At 52.9% G+C, this 20,583-nt stretch overlaps 1 protein-coding gene across 1 annotated transcript; it reads left to right on the top strand.

Annotated features, from left to right (window-relative positions):
* The first annotated feature begins 4,998 nt into the window (after positions 1 to 4,998).
* Positions 4,999 to 13,875, top strand: CCDC42 (coiled-coil domain containing 42). Its single transcript, XM_063352486.1, has 9 exons — positions 4,999 to 5,132; positions 6,716 to 6,790; positions 8,648 to 8,842; positions 9,187 to 9,292; positions 9,418 to 9,522; positions 10,059 to 10,256; positions 11,368 to 11,589; positions 13,130 to 13,288; positions 13,777 to 13,875. Exons 1-9 carry the CDS (start codon positions 4,999 to 5,001, stop codon positions 13,873 to 13,875), a joined length of 1,293 nt encoding a protein of 430 aa, XP_063208556.1.
* Positions 13,876 to 20,583: the final 6,708 nt, after the last annotated feature.

Here is a 20,583-nt window from a genome sequence, read left to right as displayed (position 1 = left end):
GTCACCATCTCTGTCCCCAGGCTGGGCAGTATGAGAACAGCTTCAGACTGGTGCTACATCCCACCACCACCTCACACCACCGAAAAAAAAGATAAATAATCTAAGATGAAAAAGGAAGCATTTTCTTTTCACCTTGATGGCCCAGCGCCCTCCTGATGTTGCCACAAGGCTGGCTGTGTTTGTCAGAGCTTCCCTGGCAAACAACTGTTCATTTGATGCTTCTGCGTTTGAGATCATTTGCACCACAAAAGATGAACTCAGACAATTTTCGGCTTATGGCACCCCTGGGTGTCCCTCTCAGATGAAAATCCAGAGCCATGAGAGAACTATTGCTAAAACCCATCCAGGAGTGATGTCCTGTGTGTACAGCAAGTGCTGCATTGCTGTCATTGATCAACTCTGGCTGCCAGGGCTAGTGCCACATCCCCAGCCCCATAGCCTAAATGTCCCCACCGAGGACCAAGCCTCCATCGGCTCGTGGAGAGGACACTAAGCTGGAGTCAGGCCAGCTTTAGGCCAGCTTGTAGGAGTTCGCTGAGGGCTGTTCAGAGACAGTGGGCTGGGTTAAACCACAGTGCCCAAACTGAGGGGCCGGTTGCCTCCAGGAGCCTGCTCCATGCACGCAGGCTTTCAGGTGGCTTCTTGGAAAGGGTAATTTTCTTAAGGCTGAGGAAGTCCAACTGGCGCATGAAAATCTATTCTCACATCCTTAGCAGAGCTCATTCATAACCAAAATTAGAGTGTCAGCATCTACTTCTGGCAAGGACTGAGGTCTGGGCACATGTAGTGACCTGCGTCCAGAAAGGCTAGCCATGAAGTCTACCCACACCGTCAGGGTATCCTTCTCCCCTGCAGCCCACAGCTCCAGCCAGCCAGCCCTCCTCTCCTCATCCTTAGACCTCTTGGTTACAGGTCAGTCCCAGGGTGAGCTTGGGGGACTGGGCTCAATCCAGTGATTAGACAAGTCCCAGGCCAAGTGAGGGGCTACAGGGCCTGAAAAGGATGATCAAGGTGGCCAAATTCTATGTCACTATGCGAGGTGGTCATAGCAGGTGGCCTGGGTAGTCCATGGAGAGAAGCAGGAGCTTCCAGAAGTTCATTTAGCCTTAAGGGATCAGATGTGTTGTGCCCTGGGAGTCCTTATCCCTCTCACCAGCTACAATGGGAGCTTGGGCTGGCTTAACCATGGAGATGTCTCCATTCAAGACACTTGCCATGAATTTGGATAAACAATCCTTAAATGTGCTCTTTGTAGGCACAATCCAGATCCCAACTTGAACTGAAACAGGGTGAGGGCAGTTTGCCGCCTTGAAACCCTTGGGAAGGGGTAGTTGCACCTGCCTTGGGGCAGACCTGTGAGCCTTCACTGTTGTCTGGTGGGAATGCAATTTTTGAGCAGTTTAGGTTGTAAAAAAAGGAGAAGCAAACTATTCCTGAGAAAAATAACTGTTTGCTGCTGTTTTGCTTTTGTGTTCAGGTGTGTGGGCCTGGGGACCAGCTCTCAAAGCTGGAGAATAGGCAACATCTGAAGGCTGGAACCAGTCCCTCCCACCCACCCCTCCTCCTCCAGCTCTTGCATCTTCCCCATCGCACAGCAAATGAATGAGCCCATCTTAACACGGTCCAATGATTTCCGCTGCCATGGGGGTGTCTGGACACTGAGTCATAGTTTGCTTCTCATTCCTGCTGCATCATCCTTATGTTTTGATTCATGGACCACTCTGTGCATGAAAGAGCAAACTGTCCTTTTTGATCTCTTTCACTTGCTATAGAGATTTGCTCAGCAAATGAGGTCTTAAAATGGAAACATCCCTGGATACCTGTGTTGAATTATCTTCTCCAATTGGAAAGAGCGTTCCCTTTTTCTCTTATTCACCCAGATATCCAGGCTGCTTTTCTCTTTCACTGAAAGCTGGCAGCAAATACTCACCGTATCCTTCCTTCACTGCCATGCACATCCCTGTTCTAAAGAGGCTGAGCCACACCAGCACGGGAACGAGCAGCTGAAGCACCAGGGATGGCAGGGATGTGTGGAATAACCCTTTCCAACAAAGCCTACCCACTTATTTCATTACTGGGCTCACCAGTCTATTTTCTTTTTGCAACCCAGCTAAGTGAGAACAGAGAGAGCTTCTTGTAAGACAGAAACTGGACAATTTGCTGCCCTGGTAGTGGAGCCTGATGCACGCAAAACCCCACCATAGCAGCCAGGGAAGCCAAAACCAACCTCTCCCACTGACACAGGCGGGAAGAGCGGGCAGCTCTGCTCAAAGCCACACGGTGAAGTGGGATTTCAGGAGGCACCACCACAGAACGGATGGTGTAACCGTAGCGTTTGGGGGTGGCTAACCCCGAAGCTTGTGTGCTTCACGTCTTACAGAATGAAAAAAACTGGGCAAAAAGTCAAACACAAAATATTGCATCCTGACTACATACCCACTCGCCTTTGGGGTTGTGAGTTTTCAGGTGATTGTTCATTAACTGGAAACTTCTCTTTAATGGAGACTGGGGAGCCTCGCTCAATCCCACAACTCCAGGCTTTAGAAGTCCCTATATAGAGGGAAATTTCCTGAAATGACAACACCATGCTGGTAAGGTCACTGCTCCCAACTCACTCTTGTGTGCAGCGCGTCACCTGCACTTGGAGAAAGCAAGGGGCACTGATGGCCCTGCAGGAGCCCCAGGGGCAGGTCTGGGGCCAGGGCTAACGCTGGGAGCTGAGGCCCCATGGCAAAAGGTTCACCCTGACCTGAACGGCAGAGACAGAGGCAGGCGAGGATTTCCCGTGGCCGCACGGCTGGCTGGTGGCAGAGCAGAGCTGCCCTCTGCTTTCCCCCTCACCTGTGCAATCTCTCAGGTGCCTGGGAATGACTAAGTGAATTTAAGGGTGCGCTGCTTTGCAAATAGGTGGAGAGTCTGGTGTTTGCAAACTGCTTCTTAGCTCCATCTCCTGCAGCTTCTTGCATCAGCCCCCAGTCCTGAGCCTCCTCCCCCAAGCCACAACCCTGAGGTGCCTTTCGGGCTGGGGTGCAGATACAGAGGTTGGGACAAATCTGTGTCAGGGAACCCCGGGAGAGGGAAAACATCTGCTCGGAGGAGCAGAGCCCAGCCTGCCCAAGAGGCGTTGAGGTTCTTGGAGGAGATGGGCATCTCCGACAGCCTTGGCTTTCTGGGGGTTAAGCTGAGATCCTGCTGTGCCGGATGACTCAGAGAGAAGTTATCAGGGGAGCAGTGGCGTGGGGGGAGAGGCACCGAGCAGTGACTCAGGCTCTCCAGCCCCTTTCCCTTACCGATCAGCACATTTATCCTGCCTTGCCATACGCATCAACTGCTTTTGCATCGCAGGGGCAGGCTGGGATGGGAACAGGGCAGAGGAAGGTGTGCTGTGTGGAAGGGTCAGACCTTTGCCCACCACCAGAAAGGCTGCCTGGAGTTATCCCAGGGCAAGGAAACAGGGCAGGACCGGGACTGCATCTGGGACTGCACACTTGTTTAATAAGTGCTCCCTCTCCTGGGCCACGGCCACGCTGTCCCAGAGAAAATTCAAGTTCTTTGGCAAATTGGGAGGAATCTCAGGCTTGACAGACTCCTGGAGTGGGGCAGGGATCTTTCTTCAGCTCCAGACGGTCCCAGTTCCACATGGGAACCGCTCCACAACCTCAAAAATCCCTGGGCACTCAAGGAAGATACCGTATTTGAATGTCCCCATGCTGTCTGTTCCCACCAAGATACAGTGCCATGGTGTCCCTGGATAGACGCTCATCTTTCCCCTTAAGCCTGTCCCTTGGGACCTAAGAACTGGGGAAAGCCCTCAGCACAAGAAGGACATGGACCTGTTGGAACAGGTCCAGCAGAGGGCCGCAAAGATGATCCGAGGGTTGGAGCCCCTCTGCTGCGAGGACAGGCTGAGAGAGCTGGGGGGGTTCAACCTGGAGAAGAGAAGGCTCCGGGGAGACCTTAGAGCCCCATCCAGTCCCTAAAAGGGCTCCAGAAAAGCTGGGGAGGGACTCTGGATCAGGGAGTGGAGCCATAGGATTAGGGGGAAGGGTTTTAAACTGGAAGAGGGGAGATTTAGATGAGATCTGAGGAAGAAATTCTTTGCTGTGAGGGCGGTGAGCCCCTGGCCCAGGTTGCCCAGAGAAGCTGTGGCTGCCCCATCCCTGGAGGGGTTCAAGGCCAGGTTGGCCGGGGCTTGGAGCAACCTGGGCTGGTGGGAGGTGTCCCTGCCCAGGGCAGGGGGTGGCACTGGGTGGGCTTTACGGTCCCTTCCAACCCGAACCATTCTGTGATTCCGTGATTCTATCAAAGATGCTGGGAAGAGATTTGGCCATTCAAAATCACGCCAATACAGAGCCCAGCGAGATTCAGAGGAGTCAGCTATCACCAAAGGTGTTTTGTACTGCGCTGGGAGCTTCTGAAGGCCAGAAGGAAAAGTCTGTGTCAGTTTTCTATCAGCTTTCAATTCCAGGGGCTTCAAAAGCAGAGGAGATGATTTAAAGAAAAATAAATAAATAATGCAGTTTCCTTCAAAGAGTAAAAAGGTGAGGGATGCACCTAAAGGATGAACAGAAAAGGTTTCTCCTGGGTAGCTATGACTCAGAAATGGCATTTTCTGTACTCTAATAAGGGATGTCAAGTCAGAGGTAATTTATTCAGGGCAAGCTGATGCAGTTGCTATGGAGAGCATAATAGGAAGAAACTCTTTTTTAATGCATAGTGTATTGAGGAGGAAAGCGTTTGTCGGAGATAAAACCTGGGTGTGAGGATAAAAGAAGAAAATGGTGATTAGGAATGTTTTAAAAAAAAAAAAAAAAAAAGCTGTCTGCAAACACTTTCACCATAGCTGTGAAATGCAGGGTCTGGTCTCATCCTGCTCGGCTTCCCTCCAGGCGGGCAGAGGTCCGACCCCAGCTCAGGGTCTCCCACCCACCAGCACCCCGGGAAGCAGATCCGCTAACAGGGACTGTTGCTTTCGGAGTAGGCAAGAGCCAGGACAACATGTGGTTTTGGGTGCTTCATGATCTGGGTTTGCCTGCCCTGCAGGGAGGAGGGTGCTACAAGACAGTGGAGGGAGTCGGTGCAGAGGCCCAGAGCACCGTGGTGCTGCATGGAGGGTACCTGGGTATCACTGGGTACTTAAAATTCAGGTGTCTCTGTGTCAGGCCAGCCAGCAGCCTTTTCATCTTCAGGGGAAAATACACACAAAGTGTATTTTCAGACCCACTTGGTCACCCGTGTCTTTCCCTCTCCAACAATCACAGCGTTTCCTCTCCCTCCATCCCGAACATCCCTCCTCCGAGCACTGCTTTGTCTTCCTCCTCCTCTCCCAACCATGAGACCTGAGATCACCATTCCTAGTTCAGGTTGTCCCCATTTCCCCAGGATAATGGCTGTTTGGCACTAATCCCCCTCTTGATTCCTTACTAATTTTTCCAATACAGATGCTGGACTCGGGTGTCCTCTCCACAGCAGCCAGCGGTTCTGCGCAGAGCTGGTGGCGGGGCAATGCAAGCACAAAGGGGTCCAGTAGACCCTAGATGCGCTGGAGGTGGCTGTTGGGCAATCATAGAATCATAGGGTTGGCAGGGACCTCTGGAGATCACCCAGTCCAACCCCCTGCCAGAGCAGGGTCACCCACAGCAGGTGGCACAGGAACGCCTCCAGGCGGGTTTGGGATGTCTCCAGAGACGGAGACTCCACCACCTCTCGGGGCAGCCTGTGCCAGGGCTCTGCCACCCTCACAGCAAAGAAGTTCCTCCTCATGTTTAGGTGGAACTTCCCATGGTCAAGTTTAGCAATGTGTGAGAGGGTGTACAAACACAAACGAGCCCAGAGGAACACCGGCAGGGGGGACCCCTGAGTGGTTCCCTGGTCCAGCCATGCTGGAAACCACCACAGAAAGCCATGAGCACATACAAGCTTCATCAGTGCAATCATTGAGGAACTCAGAAAACAACGGCAGAGGGGGGAATCCCAATAATGTACCCAGACAGACCCAACTGCCCTGTCCAGGATTCTCCTGGGATTGTCCCTGGAGAAGCTCAGCCCTGTGGGCCAGGTGGGAAACCCATCAAGGGGAGTCCATGGGACCTGCCCTCCAGAGCACCTTCCCAACACCCTAGCAGACACCACTGGTACCCTGGTAACCACAGGGCAGCTCACACCACATCCCAAATCTTCTAGACTTAACAGTCCTTTTCTCAGCCAGTTCACTGTCTCACACAGAAGATGACACCCCTGAATAGAGTTTGGGGGATCCTGTTTGCTGCAGTGCACGTATTTTATGCTAGTCATTTTGGCATTGGGGTGATGACAAGGAGCAAACGTCACAAGGTGCTGTACAGACGGGGCACACAAAGATCCCCAGTGCAAGCAGCTTTGCTGTCTGCCGAAACGGGGGAGGTGGAGGCAAGAGCAGAGGGAGTCCTTGAGATGATGTTGGTGATGGTCTGTGGGATGCCGCACAAGAAAGGCTGAGAGGAACACAAGCGATCTGAGCTTGGCTCTCTGCTGTGCTAAGCCAGCGGGCACTGCAGCTCCCCACTGCCAACACGGGATGAAAAGGATGCACAGCGAGGGGCTTTCCCTGGGCACAAGAGTGTTGGGAGGCCTCCAAAACCCCACCGAGCCCTGACTGACCCCCCTTGGACTCAGCTCCAACTTCTACTGATCAATAAGAATAAAACCCCGTGGTGACTTCTCCTTCATTCGGAAGCCTGCTGGCAGCAGCAGCTTCGCTGGGAGGGTTCAGTGTGGAAAGCGAGAACCCCACAGCTACCTACGGGGGAAGGTAAAACCCCAGGGATTTCATTATGGGCTGCGCTTTCAATCCTTGCTGCGGAAGGGCAGCACCTCCTCAGGAAGAAGGAAACAGGGACAGGGGCAGCCCCTCGTTTTTATGCATGCCTAACGAGCAGGAAGGTGACTGATGATGTCACTTGCTCCCTGGAGCCCATCTGTCATTTGCATGACAAAATGTCATACAAGGGGGAATTCTCAGTTAGACTGGCAAGTCAGCCAGTGCTTCCCCTTGGAAATGTCTGTCTCCAATTATTCATAATGAAAATGAACTGTAATTGCTTGAAGTGCTGATCCTGGTGCCCAGCAGCTGCCTCAGACTGCTCTCCCCGAAGCTGTAGGGTTTTTCTTAATTTCAGACAGCACAGTTCAGCCACCAGAGGACAAGGACACACGTGGCTCCGCAGCTCGGCTTGTTCGACAGAGCACGCCACTGTCGCTTCCCAGACAGGCTCTGCCCCAGCTCCCAGCTCGGCACCAAGCACGTGACGTTCAGACATTCTGAGACCTTCCTGGTCGCTTGTCTGGTGGGTTCCCATGCTCTGCTGGGGAGCAGCAGCTCCTCCAGCCCAGGGGATGCAAGAGTGGGAAGGACTTTTCCAGAGGGGATCCCTGCCTGCTGGAGGAAGGGCTGAGCCCCCTCACCTTGCAGGCTGGCACAGGCCCTGCTCCCAGGCGAGCCTTGTCCATGCCAAGGTCCAGAAACTGCTGCAGAAGACCAGGTTTAATCTGCCTGACCTGTCAGGATGGGAACAGCCCCATGATGACCTTGGGATGGACAGAGGGGAAATCACCTGTCGCTGACGGGACCAATTTGAACCTCAGTAATAAAAGCCAGGCGTATTCACTGCTTTGCCTTGGGTCATTTGTCTCTAAATGAAGCGTCTCTCATGTAACGAATGGTCCCTTCCTGGGCCATACATCTTCTTGCTGTTTCAAGCAGTGACGGATCTGGCAGACCTTCCCCAGCTCTTGTTGGTTTATAATGAGCAAGGGGTGACGTTTGCCTGAAAACAATTTCCCTGATGCAAGTCAGGGTTTTAACAGAAATTAAGACTTCTCCCCTCCAAGCCAGGGGTGTTTCAGCTTCAGTAGCTCACAGAAATGTTCTTGCCTGTTAAGCCAGTGAGGAAGTGAGACGGACAGAAGCAAAACTCGGAGGGTGAAATCTCTCATGGAAGGAGCAGACCCCGAGGTCACCATCATCTGTAGGTTTTCCGCCACCCAGCCCATGAATACCACCCCTTATTTTGGGCAATGGACCTTGCTCAAATGCCTTGTTCTGGGGGGGGAAAAAAAAAATTAAAAAATTTTAAAATCTGTAACATTTTAGAGAATGGTATACCTCAGTCCCACACAGAGAGGAAACCATGGGTGATACAGTGATCAAGCATCCCTGAGGATGTGCCCTCAATTTAACTGTCTTTCCATCTGGTGTTTTGGGAGAGAAGGGGTGAGCTCCTGCCCTGAACCCTGAGACAGTGAGATGGATGTTGGGGCGCTGAAACACCTGCCCAACACAGCAGAGGTCACAGGACACAGGGGCTGATTTTTAGCAGAGAAGGAACCAGAGAAAGTGGGAGGAAGGGAAAGAAATCCGCATTTGTTCAGCTTTCCTTTAGTGCTGGAGGGTCCTGGTGCTGGACACAGTGGTCAGCCCCCCTTGCTGGCGTGGGGGCATCACCCTGCTTTGGTTGCCAAGTAACCACCTGAGCATCTTCCAACTGCCCACAGCAACCATTCCACGCCAATTGGCCACGAAGAGCTGGCGGCCAAAGGCACGACTGGGGCAAGGAAGGTCCTGGGAAAGTGGAGGCAAGAGGCACCCAGGGGCTTGTCCCCTGCCCAGCTGCCTCTCCTGTGCAACACCGAGCCCTCAGGATTGCAGGAGAGCTCCTGGGCTGGCTTGGGAGGGGAGCAGTGCTAGGAGAACCTGGGCTTTCTGGGCCCTGCTGGTGGCTGGAGCGATGGCCAACATGGGCGATGAGGACCTGTTGGCCTATTTTCGCATGCAGTACAAGCAGAACTGCCTGCCCTTGCTCAGGTGAGGGGGCTTCTCCATCCACCTCCATCCCCTCCATCCTCCTCTCCTGTCTCCTCCATCCCTCCTCCCCGCACCGTGACAAACTCCCATCCCTTATCTCCGCCACTTCAGTCTCCTCCTGTACCTCCCTTCTCCAGCCCTGTCCCACCCCCTTGCTCTGTCAGTGGGATCCCCACTGGGGAGAGGTGGGGATGCCATGCTGCCAAATGGGATCTGAGACGGTGTTGGGTTGTTCTGCCCTGTCACCCCACCTGGGACACAGTGGGGTGATGGGGCAGAGCAAGCCAACACCCTGCCAAGGTACTGGACCCAGCGTGTAACCTTAAGGAAAACTTGTGTGACAGAAAACTCAGACTGACAGAGGACGACACCCCGTCTCCATTTCTTCGCTTCCAGGCAAAGAAGAAACAAGTTGAACAGATGCAAAAGGGTCTGGAGGTGAAGGAAGAGGTGAGAAAGATGGAAGGGTGCTGGGGCATGGTCGGCAGGGCTTGTGGTTTTGTGGAGGGGAGCAGTGGGCCGGTGACTGGCTCCAGGTGCGGGCAGCCATGTCACACTCACTCTGGTGTTGCCAGGACTTCAGGGAGCGGATGAAAGTCATAACCTGCCGGTGGAGGGACCTCCATGCTAAGGAGGCGCAGCTGAAAACCCACATGGAGGAATCTGGGAAGACTTTAAAGGTACACCTGCTCGACTGACATGACCCTGAACCACACCACCACCTCCTTCCCTCTCTTGGGAGACAATTTTGGGCCAAGCCCTGTCCAAGCCTCCCTTGAGCCTGGAGGCGTGAGGAACAGGACTGGCAGGGCACAGGGTTTTGTACCACAGCTGTGGAAAGCCCTGGTAGGGCTTGGGCACGAGAGAGCTTGTCCTGTACCAGAGTGATCTCCTGGAGACCCCAGGCATCCCCCCAGAAGGGTCACAGCCTGTCCCCACTGTTGACACCTGGGTGTCTTCCAGGGACAGATACCAGTAGACCTGAAAATCAGAGAGTCGTCCCAGATGCCTGTCTCCAAGACCAAAGGGTCAATGCAAGAGCAATGGCCCTGTCAAACAGGGAGTGAAAATGCTCCCGGGGTGCTCCAGTGCTGGTCTCTCCTTTGTGAAGGCACCTCCTCCCACTGCTGCTGAGTGACCCAGCTCCATCTTCCCTTGTCTTCTTTTCGCTCTGTGTGTGTGAATGTATGTGTGTTGGTGGGACAAACACCACCAGGAAAATGATAAGATGCGAATGCAAGCTCTGAAGAAAGCCATCAGAGAGAGAGAGAATAAGATGCAAAAGGAGAGTGAGCTTTTGAGAGCTAAGGGGAAACTGGAGGCCCTGAGAAATAAGCACCAGAAACTCTGCAACAGAGTGCAGAAGTACTCGATCTTCAACAAATACCTGGAGGATGTAGTGAAGATCTCACAGGTGAGTTTGGACATGACAGAGACAGATCATGGCCTCGAGGAGAACTTTATGTGGGTGTTAAACCTAGAGGAGATAGGCAATTCCAGGGAAATCATAACACTTGATCAAACCCAGAGACCTCAGATGGGATGGAAGGAGGTTCCCTGCAACCAAGGTGTGCCAAAGGGACCAGAGTTAGGGGAGAAGAACCAGAAAAGGAGGTGAAGCCTTGACAAAACCAAAGAAAAACTGTTCGAAGGGGGAAAAACACGGGGCTGAGGGGAATGGGAACCATTTTTTTTGTCGTTCTTTCATGTCACATTGGTAGGTTGGGAGAATTGAAAAGCTGCCTGTGAATGGGAACCCAGGCAGTTGTCAAAAAAGCTGTGCCCTCTCTCAAAGATGCCCAGGCATCACTCCATGGATTGCTCATGCTCCTGCAGTCCCAGCTGCCCCCCTCCCATTTCTAGCTGACTCGGCACTGTCAGTTGTAGTTGTGCTTTGTGTTTTGTCAGAGCACTGTTCACCTGGGGAAGACGTACAATATCTCCCCTTGCTTATGGCAGTGACAGCTCTGGAACTGTACAGTGGGATGTCATCATACAGGGGATGTGGTGAAGCTCACAAACCAATTGGGGCAGTAGTCTCGTCAAGAAGAGAAGACCTTTCACAGAATCACAAAATCACACAGAATCACAGAATGGTGGGGGTTGGAAGGGGCCTCTGGAGATCACCCAGTCCAACCCCCTGCCAGAGCAGGGTCACCCACAGCAGGTGGCACAGGAACGCCTCCAGGCGGGTTTGGGATGTCTCCAGAGACGGAGACTCCACCACCTCTCGGGGCAGCCTGTGCCAGGGCTCTGCCACCCTCACAGCAAAGAAGTTCCTCCTCGTGTTTAGGTGGAACTCCCTATGGTCAAGTTTGTGCCCGTTACCCCTTGTCCTGTCCCCGGGCACCACTGAAAAGAGCCTGGCCCCATCCTCCTGACACCCACCCTTTAAGTATTTATAGGTGTTTCATCTGGGGAAGGCGTTGTCCCTGGTCAGGGCAGGGTGCCAAACAGCATGAGACTTGCAATCATGATGAGGGGAGGGCAGGAGGCTTACTAACACCAGGAGCCCTGTGCTGCAGTTTGAGGAGATCCGGGAAGTCATTTCGCGCTACAAGACGCTGGTGAGGATGCACAAGGACCTGCTGCAGTCACAACAGAGGCACAAGGAAATGTCTGAGCAAGCCAAGGTGCTCCTGGACCAGTACATGGAAGAGAAAGAAGCTGAGATCCTGCAGTACAAAAATGAGCTGGTGCAGCTCCAACTATGTTTTGACCAGGCTCAAAGTGACATCCTCTCCTGGGTGAGGAAATGTGGGGCGGGCAGGGGAAAATCTCCAAGGCTTGGCTGTGACAGGACCAGCTGGTGGCTCATCCGTAAGCCATAGGGTCATGGTAAGGCCCAAGAGCAGTCCTTGTAATTGGAGGAGTTGTCTAATTTCGTCCCTCCAAGGATTATAGAAAAGAATGACAGACCAAGTCTGGAGCAGGTTACAGGTTACATCACGGGTTAAAACAAGGCCCTCGCAAAGCCATTGTGATCTTTCGGTTCTTGCTTGAACTCATAGTCAAAGGAGATCAGCTAACCAGGCTTTGGGAGGTCTGCCTTGGCAAAAAAACCCAAGAATATTCCACCACATGCCCATTGGGTTTGTCTAGCTGGGTCATACTCATTTCCATTCACCATTCCTTGCAGCATCATCCCTGTAATGGGGCCTCAGTGTGACATGTCTCGTGGTCTTCACTGTCCATGGCTCAGGCCTCAGAGTGAAGCTGGTTTTGCTTATTTTCATTATTTGCTATCACCCTTTGCACAGCATCTGCCCACCAGGGCTCACCTCTTCTCCTCCCTCCTTACCAGTTCAAAAGCGACCACACTGGTGGTAAACTGGGCTGTGATGAGGCACATCAATGTGTAGCCAGTGCTCAGCATGCAGTATCACAGAGTCACAGAACGGTGGGGGTTGGCAGGGACCTCTGGAGATCACCCAGTCCAACCCCCTGCCAGACCAGGGTCACCCAGAGCAGGTGGCACAGGAACGCCTCCAGGCGGGTTTGGAATGTCTCCAGAGACGGAGACTCCTCCACCTCTCGGGGCAGCCTGTGCCAGGGCTCTGCCACCCTCACAGCAAAGAAGTTCCTCCTCATATTTAGGTGGAACTCCCTATGGTCAAGTTTGTGCCCGTTACCCCTTGTCCTGTCCCCGGGCACCACTGAAAAGAGCCTGGCCCCATCCTCCTGACACCCCCCCTTTCAGTATTGATAAGCGTTGATAAGATCCCCCCTCAGGCATCTTTTTTCCGGACTGAAGAGACCCAAATCCCTCAGCCTTTCTTCCTAAGAGAGGTGTTCCAGTCCCCTCATCATCTTGGTAGCCCTTGAAAATACCCTCAGCTCTGCTGGCCTCTGCTCCCTTCCCATCATTCTGAGGGGTCCTTTCCAAATTGCCTTCTTGGATACTCCACGCTCCAGGAGTTGGGTGCCATCAGGCAAAGCTGGAAAGCACCTGGTCTGGGAGGGTGGCAGTGGGATGTGCTGCTCCCAGGGTATCAGCTAGACCTGCTGTGGGGAGTGCAAATGGGGCCTGAAGGGACGACCCGACGTAGTGAGGACTGCAGGAACTGTCAGAGAGATGGAGAGGTTCCTGGGGCAAGCAGCAGCTGTGGTGGTTCCTGGATGTGATTCCACTACACCAAGCCTGCAGCACAGCTCTGGGCAAGGACAGGTTCTTTCTAGCAAAACAGATGAGTGCAGAAGTTAGTGTCTCCAAGCCAGGGTCTCCAGTGCTGAAGCCGCATGTTTGCTGGGGCACCTCCCCATGTTGCATGTCTCCTCTCCTCTCAGGAGACTCGCTGGGCTGACATCCAGAACACGACTGCCAAGAAGACGCAGGAGCTGGGCACCATCAAGCTGGCCATCCTCAACCTCTTCCAGTGTGTGAGCACGCAGCTGAAAGCAAACCTGAACGTGCCGATGGATGACAGCCACAGACAGCTGACCATGGTAGAGCCAAGCCAGACCCCTTCTCCCTGCCCAGAGAGAGGAGCAGCAATGACCCTCAGCTGCCCAAAAGGAGGGGAGAGCCCAGAGAAATCCATGTGTTCAGCAGACACCCTCCTTTTCACCTGGGCTCTCTCTTGGGCAAGGGGAATGGGTAGAGGACACCAGGCAAACCTGTCTCATCCCAGGAGGCGGAGCAGGGTGTGGGTCCCTGTGGGGGAAGAAGGAGTGGGAACTAGGCAGGCTGGGGCGGGGGATGCCGGGGATGCAGATGAACCCATGGCCAAGGTTTGGTTTCATTCACCCTTGCCCTGAACTCAGACTCACTCACAAAAGGCCATTCTGGTGGTGCAGATCCACCCGGGCAAATGCCTTATTGTCCTGCTCAGTTTGGTTGGTGAAATTTGCCCTCCAAAAGGGCCAACAAGCTCCCCTCTGCCTCCTGTCCCCATCCCCGCTCTGAGCTCTGCCATCTCTCTCCCCCACCCTAGATTCAGCAGTTTATCCGAGACCTCACAGACATCTCAATGGAGGTGAAACGGAAGGACATGCAGAACCACCACCGAGCATCTATACTTCCAGAGCTATAAGGGACACGCCAACATGACCCGCTCTGCCAGCAAAGGCTCAGCAGGGTGGGAAGGAAAAGAGGAGGACAGAGGGCCCTACAGATATTGTAGACTCCACCATAGATTACACCAGCGAAGTTTCACACCTTTCTGTCTCTTCTGTCCTGCACAAGTTGCTAACACCTTTTATGCTATTAAAAATAACCAAATATTTTAAGGTGTCTCTTCATTTCCTGGGAGGACTGGAAAGACCAGAGCAGCTCCATCTCACAGCTTCACCCAGACGCCGTTGGGGTGCCTTCTCTAGCAGGTGGGATTCTGGTTGCAGGAGACAGTGTCCCAGCAAGGCATGCAAGATAGGGAGAGCAGGCTGGGACAGGAATGTGGTCCCAAATAGGGATTAGTAATAGTGGTCACATTTGGACCTCCCACTCACCCTCCCACAAGCTCTGAGATATTTGAGAGGGACATCGCAACGGAGTGTGGGGGACTGTGCTTCAGGAGAGCTTCAGAGGTTTTCCACCACCACACTGAGCACATCCAAGGATGCGGATTTCTCTGCATAGCCATGTGCTATACACCAAAACTCACCTTCCCCCTGTAAGCTGTTAAGAAAAATGTGGAGAACGGGTATCGGTGAAGGATGAACTGGCCAAAGGTATTGCACCAAGCATTTAGCTGTTCATTGTGAGAGCCGACATGATGAATACAAAACAAGAGGACTAAAAATGGCTCTGGAGACACACTAATGGAGTTCAGACCAGGCTCAGAGTCTTTTGGGGAGGACCTTTTAATGGACCATAGACTCAATGACATAAGCTTACAGGTTTTGAGGCAAGACACCATTGATCACATGCTCTTGCTCCCTTTTCTCCAGTATTCGCTTCCTGTCCTGAGCCAGCGGCTTCAGCTAATGCATCCTCTGGAAAAGCCTGAGTCCGGTTGGTCCATGTTTATAACGCCTGGGGGTTCCTCAGCACCTGACCCCTTCCTTCCAGAGGGAGGAAGGCACAGATTAACCCCCTTCATTCTCCATATCTGTGCTTTCATGAGTGGCAAGGCAAACAGATGACTCCAGGGCTGGTGCTGGCTGCTGTTTGGAAAGCAGAGGAAGGATGAGTTTGGGGCGGGGACACTTGATGCAGAGTCCAAACAGAGGATGCTCCCTCTGTGCGTTTGCTGTTGCTTTCTCTGCAGGCTTGGATTCAAAGGAGTAAACTCAATTAGAAACACAGTACTTTAGGTCAGGCCTCAGCAAGAACTCATCCTGGAAACCCAATTTCCCTCAAGCCTCTTGAGCTCAGACACATGTTGGGCCATTGAAGCTCAGGGAGTTACCATCCATCATCAGAAAATGACCCTGTGCAGTGCCCTCAGTGTGACACCAGTGCAGAAGAAAACACACTAGTGAAAGCCTCCATAGCAGAGGCAAGGGCAGTAATTGCTTTTCAGCTGCTATACGTGGAAGAAGAGCTCATTTCTTTCTGAAACCTTGACATGTAAATGCAGTGTGGGCCACGACATGCCCCGTGTTCTTCTCAATAGATCCCCAGAGCGGTGGGAGGTGAGTGGCAGTTTGCATTTCAGCTGGCAAGGAAAAGTAAAAGCTGTTGCAACTTTATGCAGCCACCATGTGCCCACACTTTAATGATTATATTATGTTCATTCTGTAAAGTGGGGATAATAACTGTCAGGGAGGGGCAAGAGTGGGTTGCTCCTCAAGGGAACGAGCTAAGGTGACAGCAAAGCAGGCAGGAGGATATCCTCACCGACAGGATGATGTGGCCCCGTGGTATGTGAGCGAGAGCAGAGAGGTTCATGGCTGTGTCCAGTGAATCCCACACCAGTCTGCAGTGATGAGCCAAGTCCAAGGTCAAGCTAGAACGTCAAGTCAGCAAGGCAAGGCGAGAATCAGCCAGGTACAGGGCTGGGCACAGGTTTACCTGCAAGGCAAGACCAAGGGCAAGGACCTAAACATAAATGCAGCTCCCAAGCACACCAGGGGAAGTCCCCACTCCAGTGAAGGCTCCACACAGCTCCTTCTCATGCTTTGTCTGTTTTCCCAGCAGTCTGATCCCAGATTACACAGCTGTCCTACATCAGAGCTGGTCTTGAACATGAGCAGGTGGAGAAGGGGTCGCAGAGCCCTTGGGTGCACTGAGAGCCCTGGCATTAACCCCTTGCAGTGGGCTGGGAGCCCCATGGAGCTGACATTTGCCAAGAGACATATTGCTTCTTGTGGCAGGAGTCCAGATTAATGTCCTGTTGAAGTCACCATCAAACCAGTCCTGTGGTCTGGGCTCTTGGTGTGTACGTGCAGTCTTTGCTCTAAGGACCTGCAGGGTGCAAGGAAGAAACTGATGCCCAGTCTGGGAGCAGAAGAAGTAGAGGAGCCCAGGGTCACCCAGGGGGTGAATGACAGAGTTGGGAAGAGGTTGGTTTCTTACCCGTTGGCCATCCAGGAGGAGGGGGCTTTTAGCTGCCACATCAACAGAGTGGACCATGGGTTAGGGACAGGAGCTGAGGGTTGTGGGGGGAGGCTAGGGAGATAAGAAGGATGAAGAAGAGATGGGGTAAGGGTAAATGGGAGACTTTCCCTTGCCTTTGGTAAAGACCCCACATGGGGGCTGTGGGTCTGCAGTGATTCCTTAATGGGAAGAACTTCCCACAAATCCCGAAAGTCGTACCCTTCCTGCTGCCATGCCAGGGCCTCCTTCCCCAGCAAGCAGACACCTTCAGCCTGTCTGCACTCTCGGCCATGGCTGGGACCGTGGAGGTGGCCTTGAGACGCAGGTGGTGCAGAGCACTTACAGACAGTGAAAAGCTATTTCTCAATGGGAAGCAAATATATTTCTTTTTGTTTGCACGGAGTGATTCAGTGCTCAGTCCCAGGACTGGGCCTCATAGGGAGCATGTCACCACCTTGGAGACAGCAGCTCCCTGTGCCAGGGCTGGATGTGAGAGCCTTCACCCAACAGTCAGCAGCATCCGCAGATGCTAGCCTTCCTTGGTATTCTGTGAGATTAAAAACACAGCAGCAGAAGAGAAAGGAAAAAAAAACAAGCATGAGAGAGTGAACCTTGCCGAGGCCCTCAGGGGTCCCAGAGGCTGGTAGATGTCTCACAGAGGCACTGGTGATGATACCAAGAGCTGCTGCCTGCACTGGAAAAGTCAACTCATGACTCATCTGAGCAGAGACGATGTTGCGCATTTGTGCCCTTGCATCTCGTCTCGGCAGTGACATATCCAAAGGGACCAGGAGCATTTACACCCATCCTGAGAGGTGACTCAGCTGTCCCTTCTCCTTCCACCCACGGCCACCCCCTCACCCACTTTGATGCCTCTCACTGGTGGCAGCTGACGGGAGCTATTGGGAGCTAATGGGAGAGGAGCAGCTCTGCCCGGGCGCTGAAGACAGGGGGCTGCAGCTCTGAGCCTACCACTCTGTGGGTGATGGTCTGAAGGCATGGCTGTCTCCAGGCTGGGCTTATGGAGAGGACAGCCTGGCAGGACAGGTTTCCTGAAGTCCTTTGGATACCGAGTGCTGGCCAGTTCAGAGACTTGTCTCTTACCTGGATGCCTGAGCTGAGCTCTTCTGAGGAACCCTCAGCACGGGACAGAAAGATGAGACACATTGGCCCAACCAGGCACTTTCTGGTCTGTTTCAATGTATTTTCTTACGTTCATTCAGCAGACTGGACCTGGCAGTGTCCATCTGTCAGCCGGCCCCTCACACTCAGCATGTGCTCCTGACCGGTCCTGATGTCCTGTCTGCTCCTGCTCAGCCCCAGCAGCCCCCACCACCCTGAACATGAAGCCACAGCACGTGTGGATCTGCAGCTCTGCAGCATCACTTGCAGGAACTGCTTGGTTCTGTGGCCCCCTCCATGCCCCCACACAGTAGAATGCCTGGTTTTAGAAAGTCAGAGACCAGCAACTGAAACTCGAGGGCAGATTTTGCCTTTTCTTATGTGCCACTTGTGCTGCACCAGCAGAGCAAAGATAGCAGCTCCCCACCTGCCTATGCAAAGTCCTTACCGAGGCATGAGTAATTCGTACTCAAGTCCCAGACTGACAGAAGGCATTGCATCTAACTCTTCTTCATAGAGCTGGACAGATGGCATTGCTCCTCAGATGTAGCACTGACCTTCTGACCAGCTGGGCGAGCTCTTTAAAATGACAACGCCAGGCTGCCCACCACTGGGATGGCAGCCAGTGGAGGGAGAAGCTAGGAGCCCAGGGATGTCTATCTGTGGACACATCAGGGGAAGGGAGTTATCCCCAGAGACCTACCAGATGTCTTTGTCATGAGCAGGGTGGTGGGACAAAGCTGTGTCTAGCACCAGCCTGGATTAGACCCAGCCAAGCTGCTGGAAGGACAGAGAGGGATGACACGGAGGAGATGCTGTCTCTGGCCTTGTCCCAGGTGGGAAGGCACGACAAGAAGGTATTACCCTGACTGCTCCAGAGGAGATTTGATGCCTGTCTGAGCCATACCTCATGATCTTCATAGCCAGCAGCACACTCAGAGAGATGTGAGCACCATGACAGCACCTTTTAAGTTTCCAGCCCAAATGATTCAGTCTCCTTGTACGTGTGGGTCTGCTGGAGAGGCTCTAGCCACCTTATGGAGCACAGGTTGTGCCCTGGATGGCTACAAGATGTCTAAATAACGTTTCTCACCTCTCCTCACATGACAAGGAGCTCCTAAAGATGCCTCCTCAAGAAGCCTTGGCAAGAGATGATGCCCATGGGGTAAAGAGGCCCCATGTGTGCACTGACACTGTCATGACTGGGGTGAAAGGATCCTTGGTCAGGCTTGCCTGGAAGAAGAACCAGGGGTTATAGGGGTGTAGGGGACAGGCACTGGCTGCTCCAGCCTATGAAACTCATTTCATCCTTCCTTTGCCCTTTCCCTGGGGAGCTGGAAAGGAAGGAAACCCTCTCATCTAAGCTAAGGCAAAGCCAGCTGAGGCATCCCCAGCCTAGCAGAAAGACAAGTTCTGCTCTCACCACTTGTGAGATGCCAGAACATGCCAAGCCGGAGCTGTGCTGGTCCTGAAGTCCTGCTCCAGAGAGTGGACTATCAGGGTTGCCAGGATTGCCTGGACCATCCACCACGCTCCTCTTCTCCTGCCTGCTGGAGCCATCCTGCTGGCCCAGGGACCTCAGCACCAGCAGAGGAGATGGCAGGACCCACTGCCCGAGCACACCGTGCCGAGCGTCACAAAGACACAGTTCCGACCAGCTCTATTCGCTCTCTTGGGCAAAGCGAAACCGGTGTGACTCATGATGCCGTGGGATATGGAAGCAAAGACTAAAATCACCTAATGAGGTATCAGGGTTTCTGTGATGCTGTGTATAATAACCAAGTGTTTTGTGTTAATAGCCTGCCTTCTTGGGGAATTGCAGGGTTTGGATTTGTTTGCGTTGTGTTTTTTGGGTTTGGGTGGGGTTTTTTGTAAGGTTCCTTTCTCTTGGCTCAGAGAAGAGATGATTAAAGTATTGGCTAAATCTGCAGTCTGTTTTGCCTCGTTGATGGAAAATCCCCAACATATTGTGATGTTGTTATTGTTTAATCTGGACTCTGTCAATGTTTCCTCTGGAGCAGCCTGCTATTCCATCAGTGTGGGCAAGAGCTATCAACATCAGTGCGCACTGCTGCGCTCCCTGCTCTGCGGGGCAGCTCTGCCCCAGCACCGATGGTGGGATTCCCACTGGAGGGGCTGGTGCCCCAGAGCAGCCAGTTGAAGAGCAGCCACCGTGCAGCCCGAGTGACAGGGACAGGCTGTGACACGGAGCACGGCTGTACAGAAAGGGGCTGTCAGCTCCAGATCTCTCAGGATGCTCTCAGACCGACCTCCCCTCTTAGGCTCTCTGCAAGGAGGCACAGGACAACCCTGACCACATGTAAGGGACGGACTGTAAATTCCCTGACGAGGGCAGGAGCCCCTCCAATGGAACGCCTCAAACACTCGCAAGGAAATAAATAATGCAGGCCTGGCCTTCAAAGAACTGATAAGGCTCATGCTTCTGGTGCCTGAAAGTGTGGGAGAACTGTCTTGTGAAGACAGGATAGTTCTGCCACTCGTGTGGTGAGCTTGATAGTTCTCAGTTCTCAAGGCCATTGTGTGCGACGAGTTTGCTTCGTTACCCGTGACATGCATATGAAAGCGCACACCCTGCATATGCTAACGAAGGTTATAGAGATCATGCTGAACATGTGTGACTATGGCACTCGTCTCTCCACCCAAATCACGCTACACGTCACCTGGGAGAAGGGAGAAACCTGAGACGAGGCTGTCCTGGGCAAGGGGGGTGGACCCTGCTGATTCAGCAAACATAAAAGGGGAAAGTAAGTGCCCCTGGGGGGAACAAAAAAGAAACCATAGAAGAAGGTAGTGCCTGGGAAGATTCTTCCCAAGAAAGACGACCGTACCTGGGAAGATTTTTCCAAGAAAGAAGAAGATTGTGCCTGGGAAGATTCCCTGAAAAAGACGCTGGAACCAGGACTGGTGATCTCTCTATCTCTGTCTTTTTCTCCGTCTTTTCCTTTCTCTATCCTTCAGTTTCTCTTTTCTCTTAGAATTGTTAAGTAACAGTTAGAGTTGTTAAGTAACGACCTTAAGTATGACCTTAAGTACCACTTGCCATAAGTTGTCCTATCCCTGTTGTTCAGGAACACGACACACACCTCACCGTTTGCCGCCATTTGTTATACACCTAACC

Source organism: Chroicocephalus ridibundus, chromosome 14, assembly GCF_963924245.1.
Source record: "Chroicocephalus ridibundus chromosome 14, bChrRid1.1, whole genome shotgun sequence".
Classification (NCBI taxonomy): domain Eukaryota; kingdom Metazoa; phylum Chordata; class Aves; order Charadriiformes; family Laridae; genus Chroicocephalus; species Chroicocephalus ridibundus.
The sequence above is the reverse complement of the archived record's forward strand: the minus strand, read 5'-3'. Positions and strand labels throughout refer to the sequence as shown.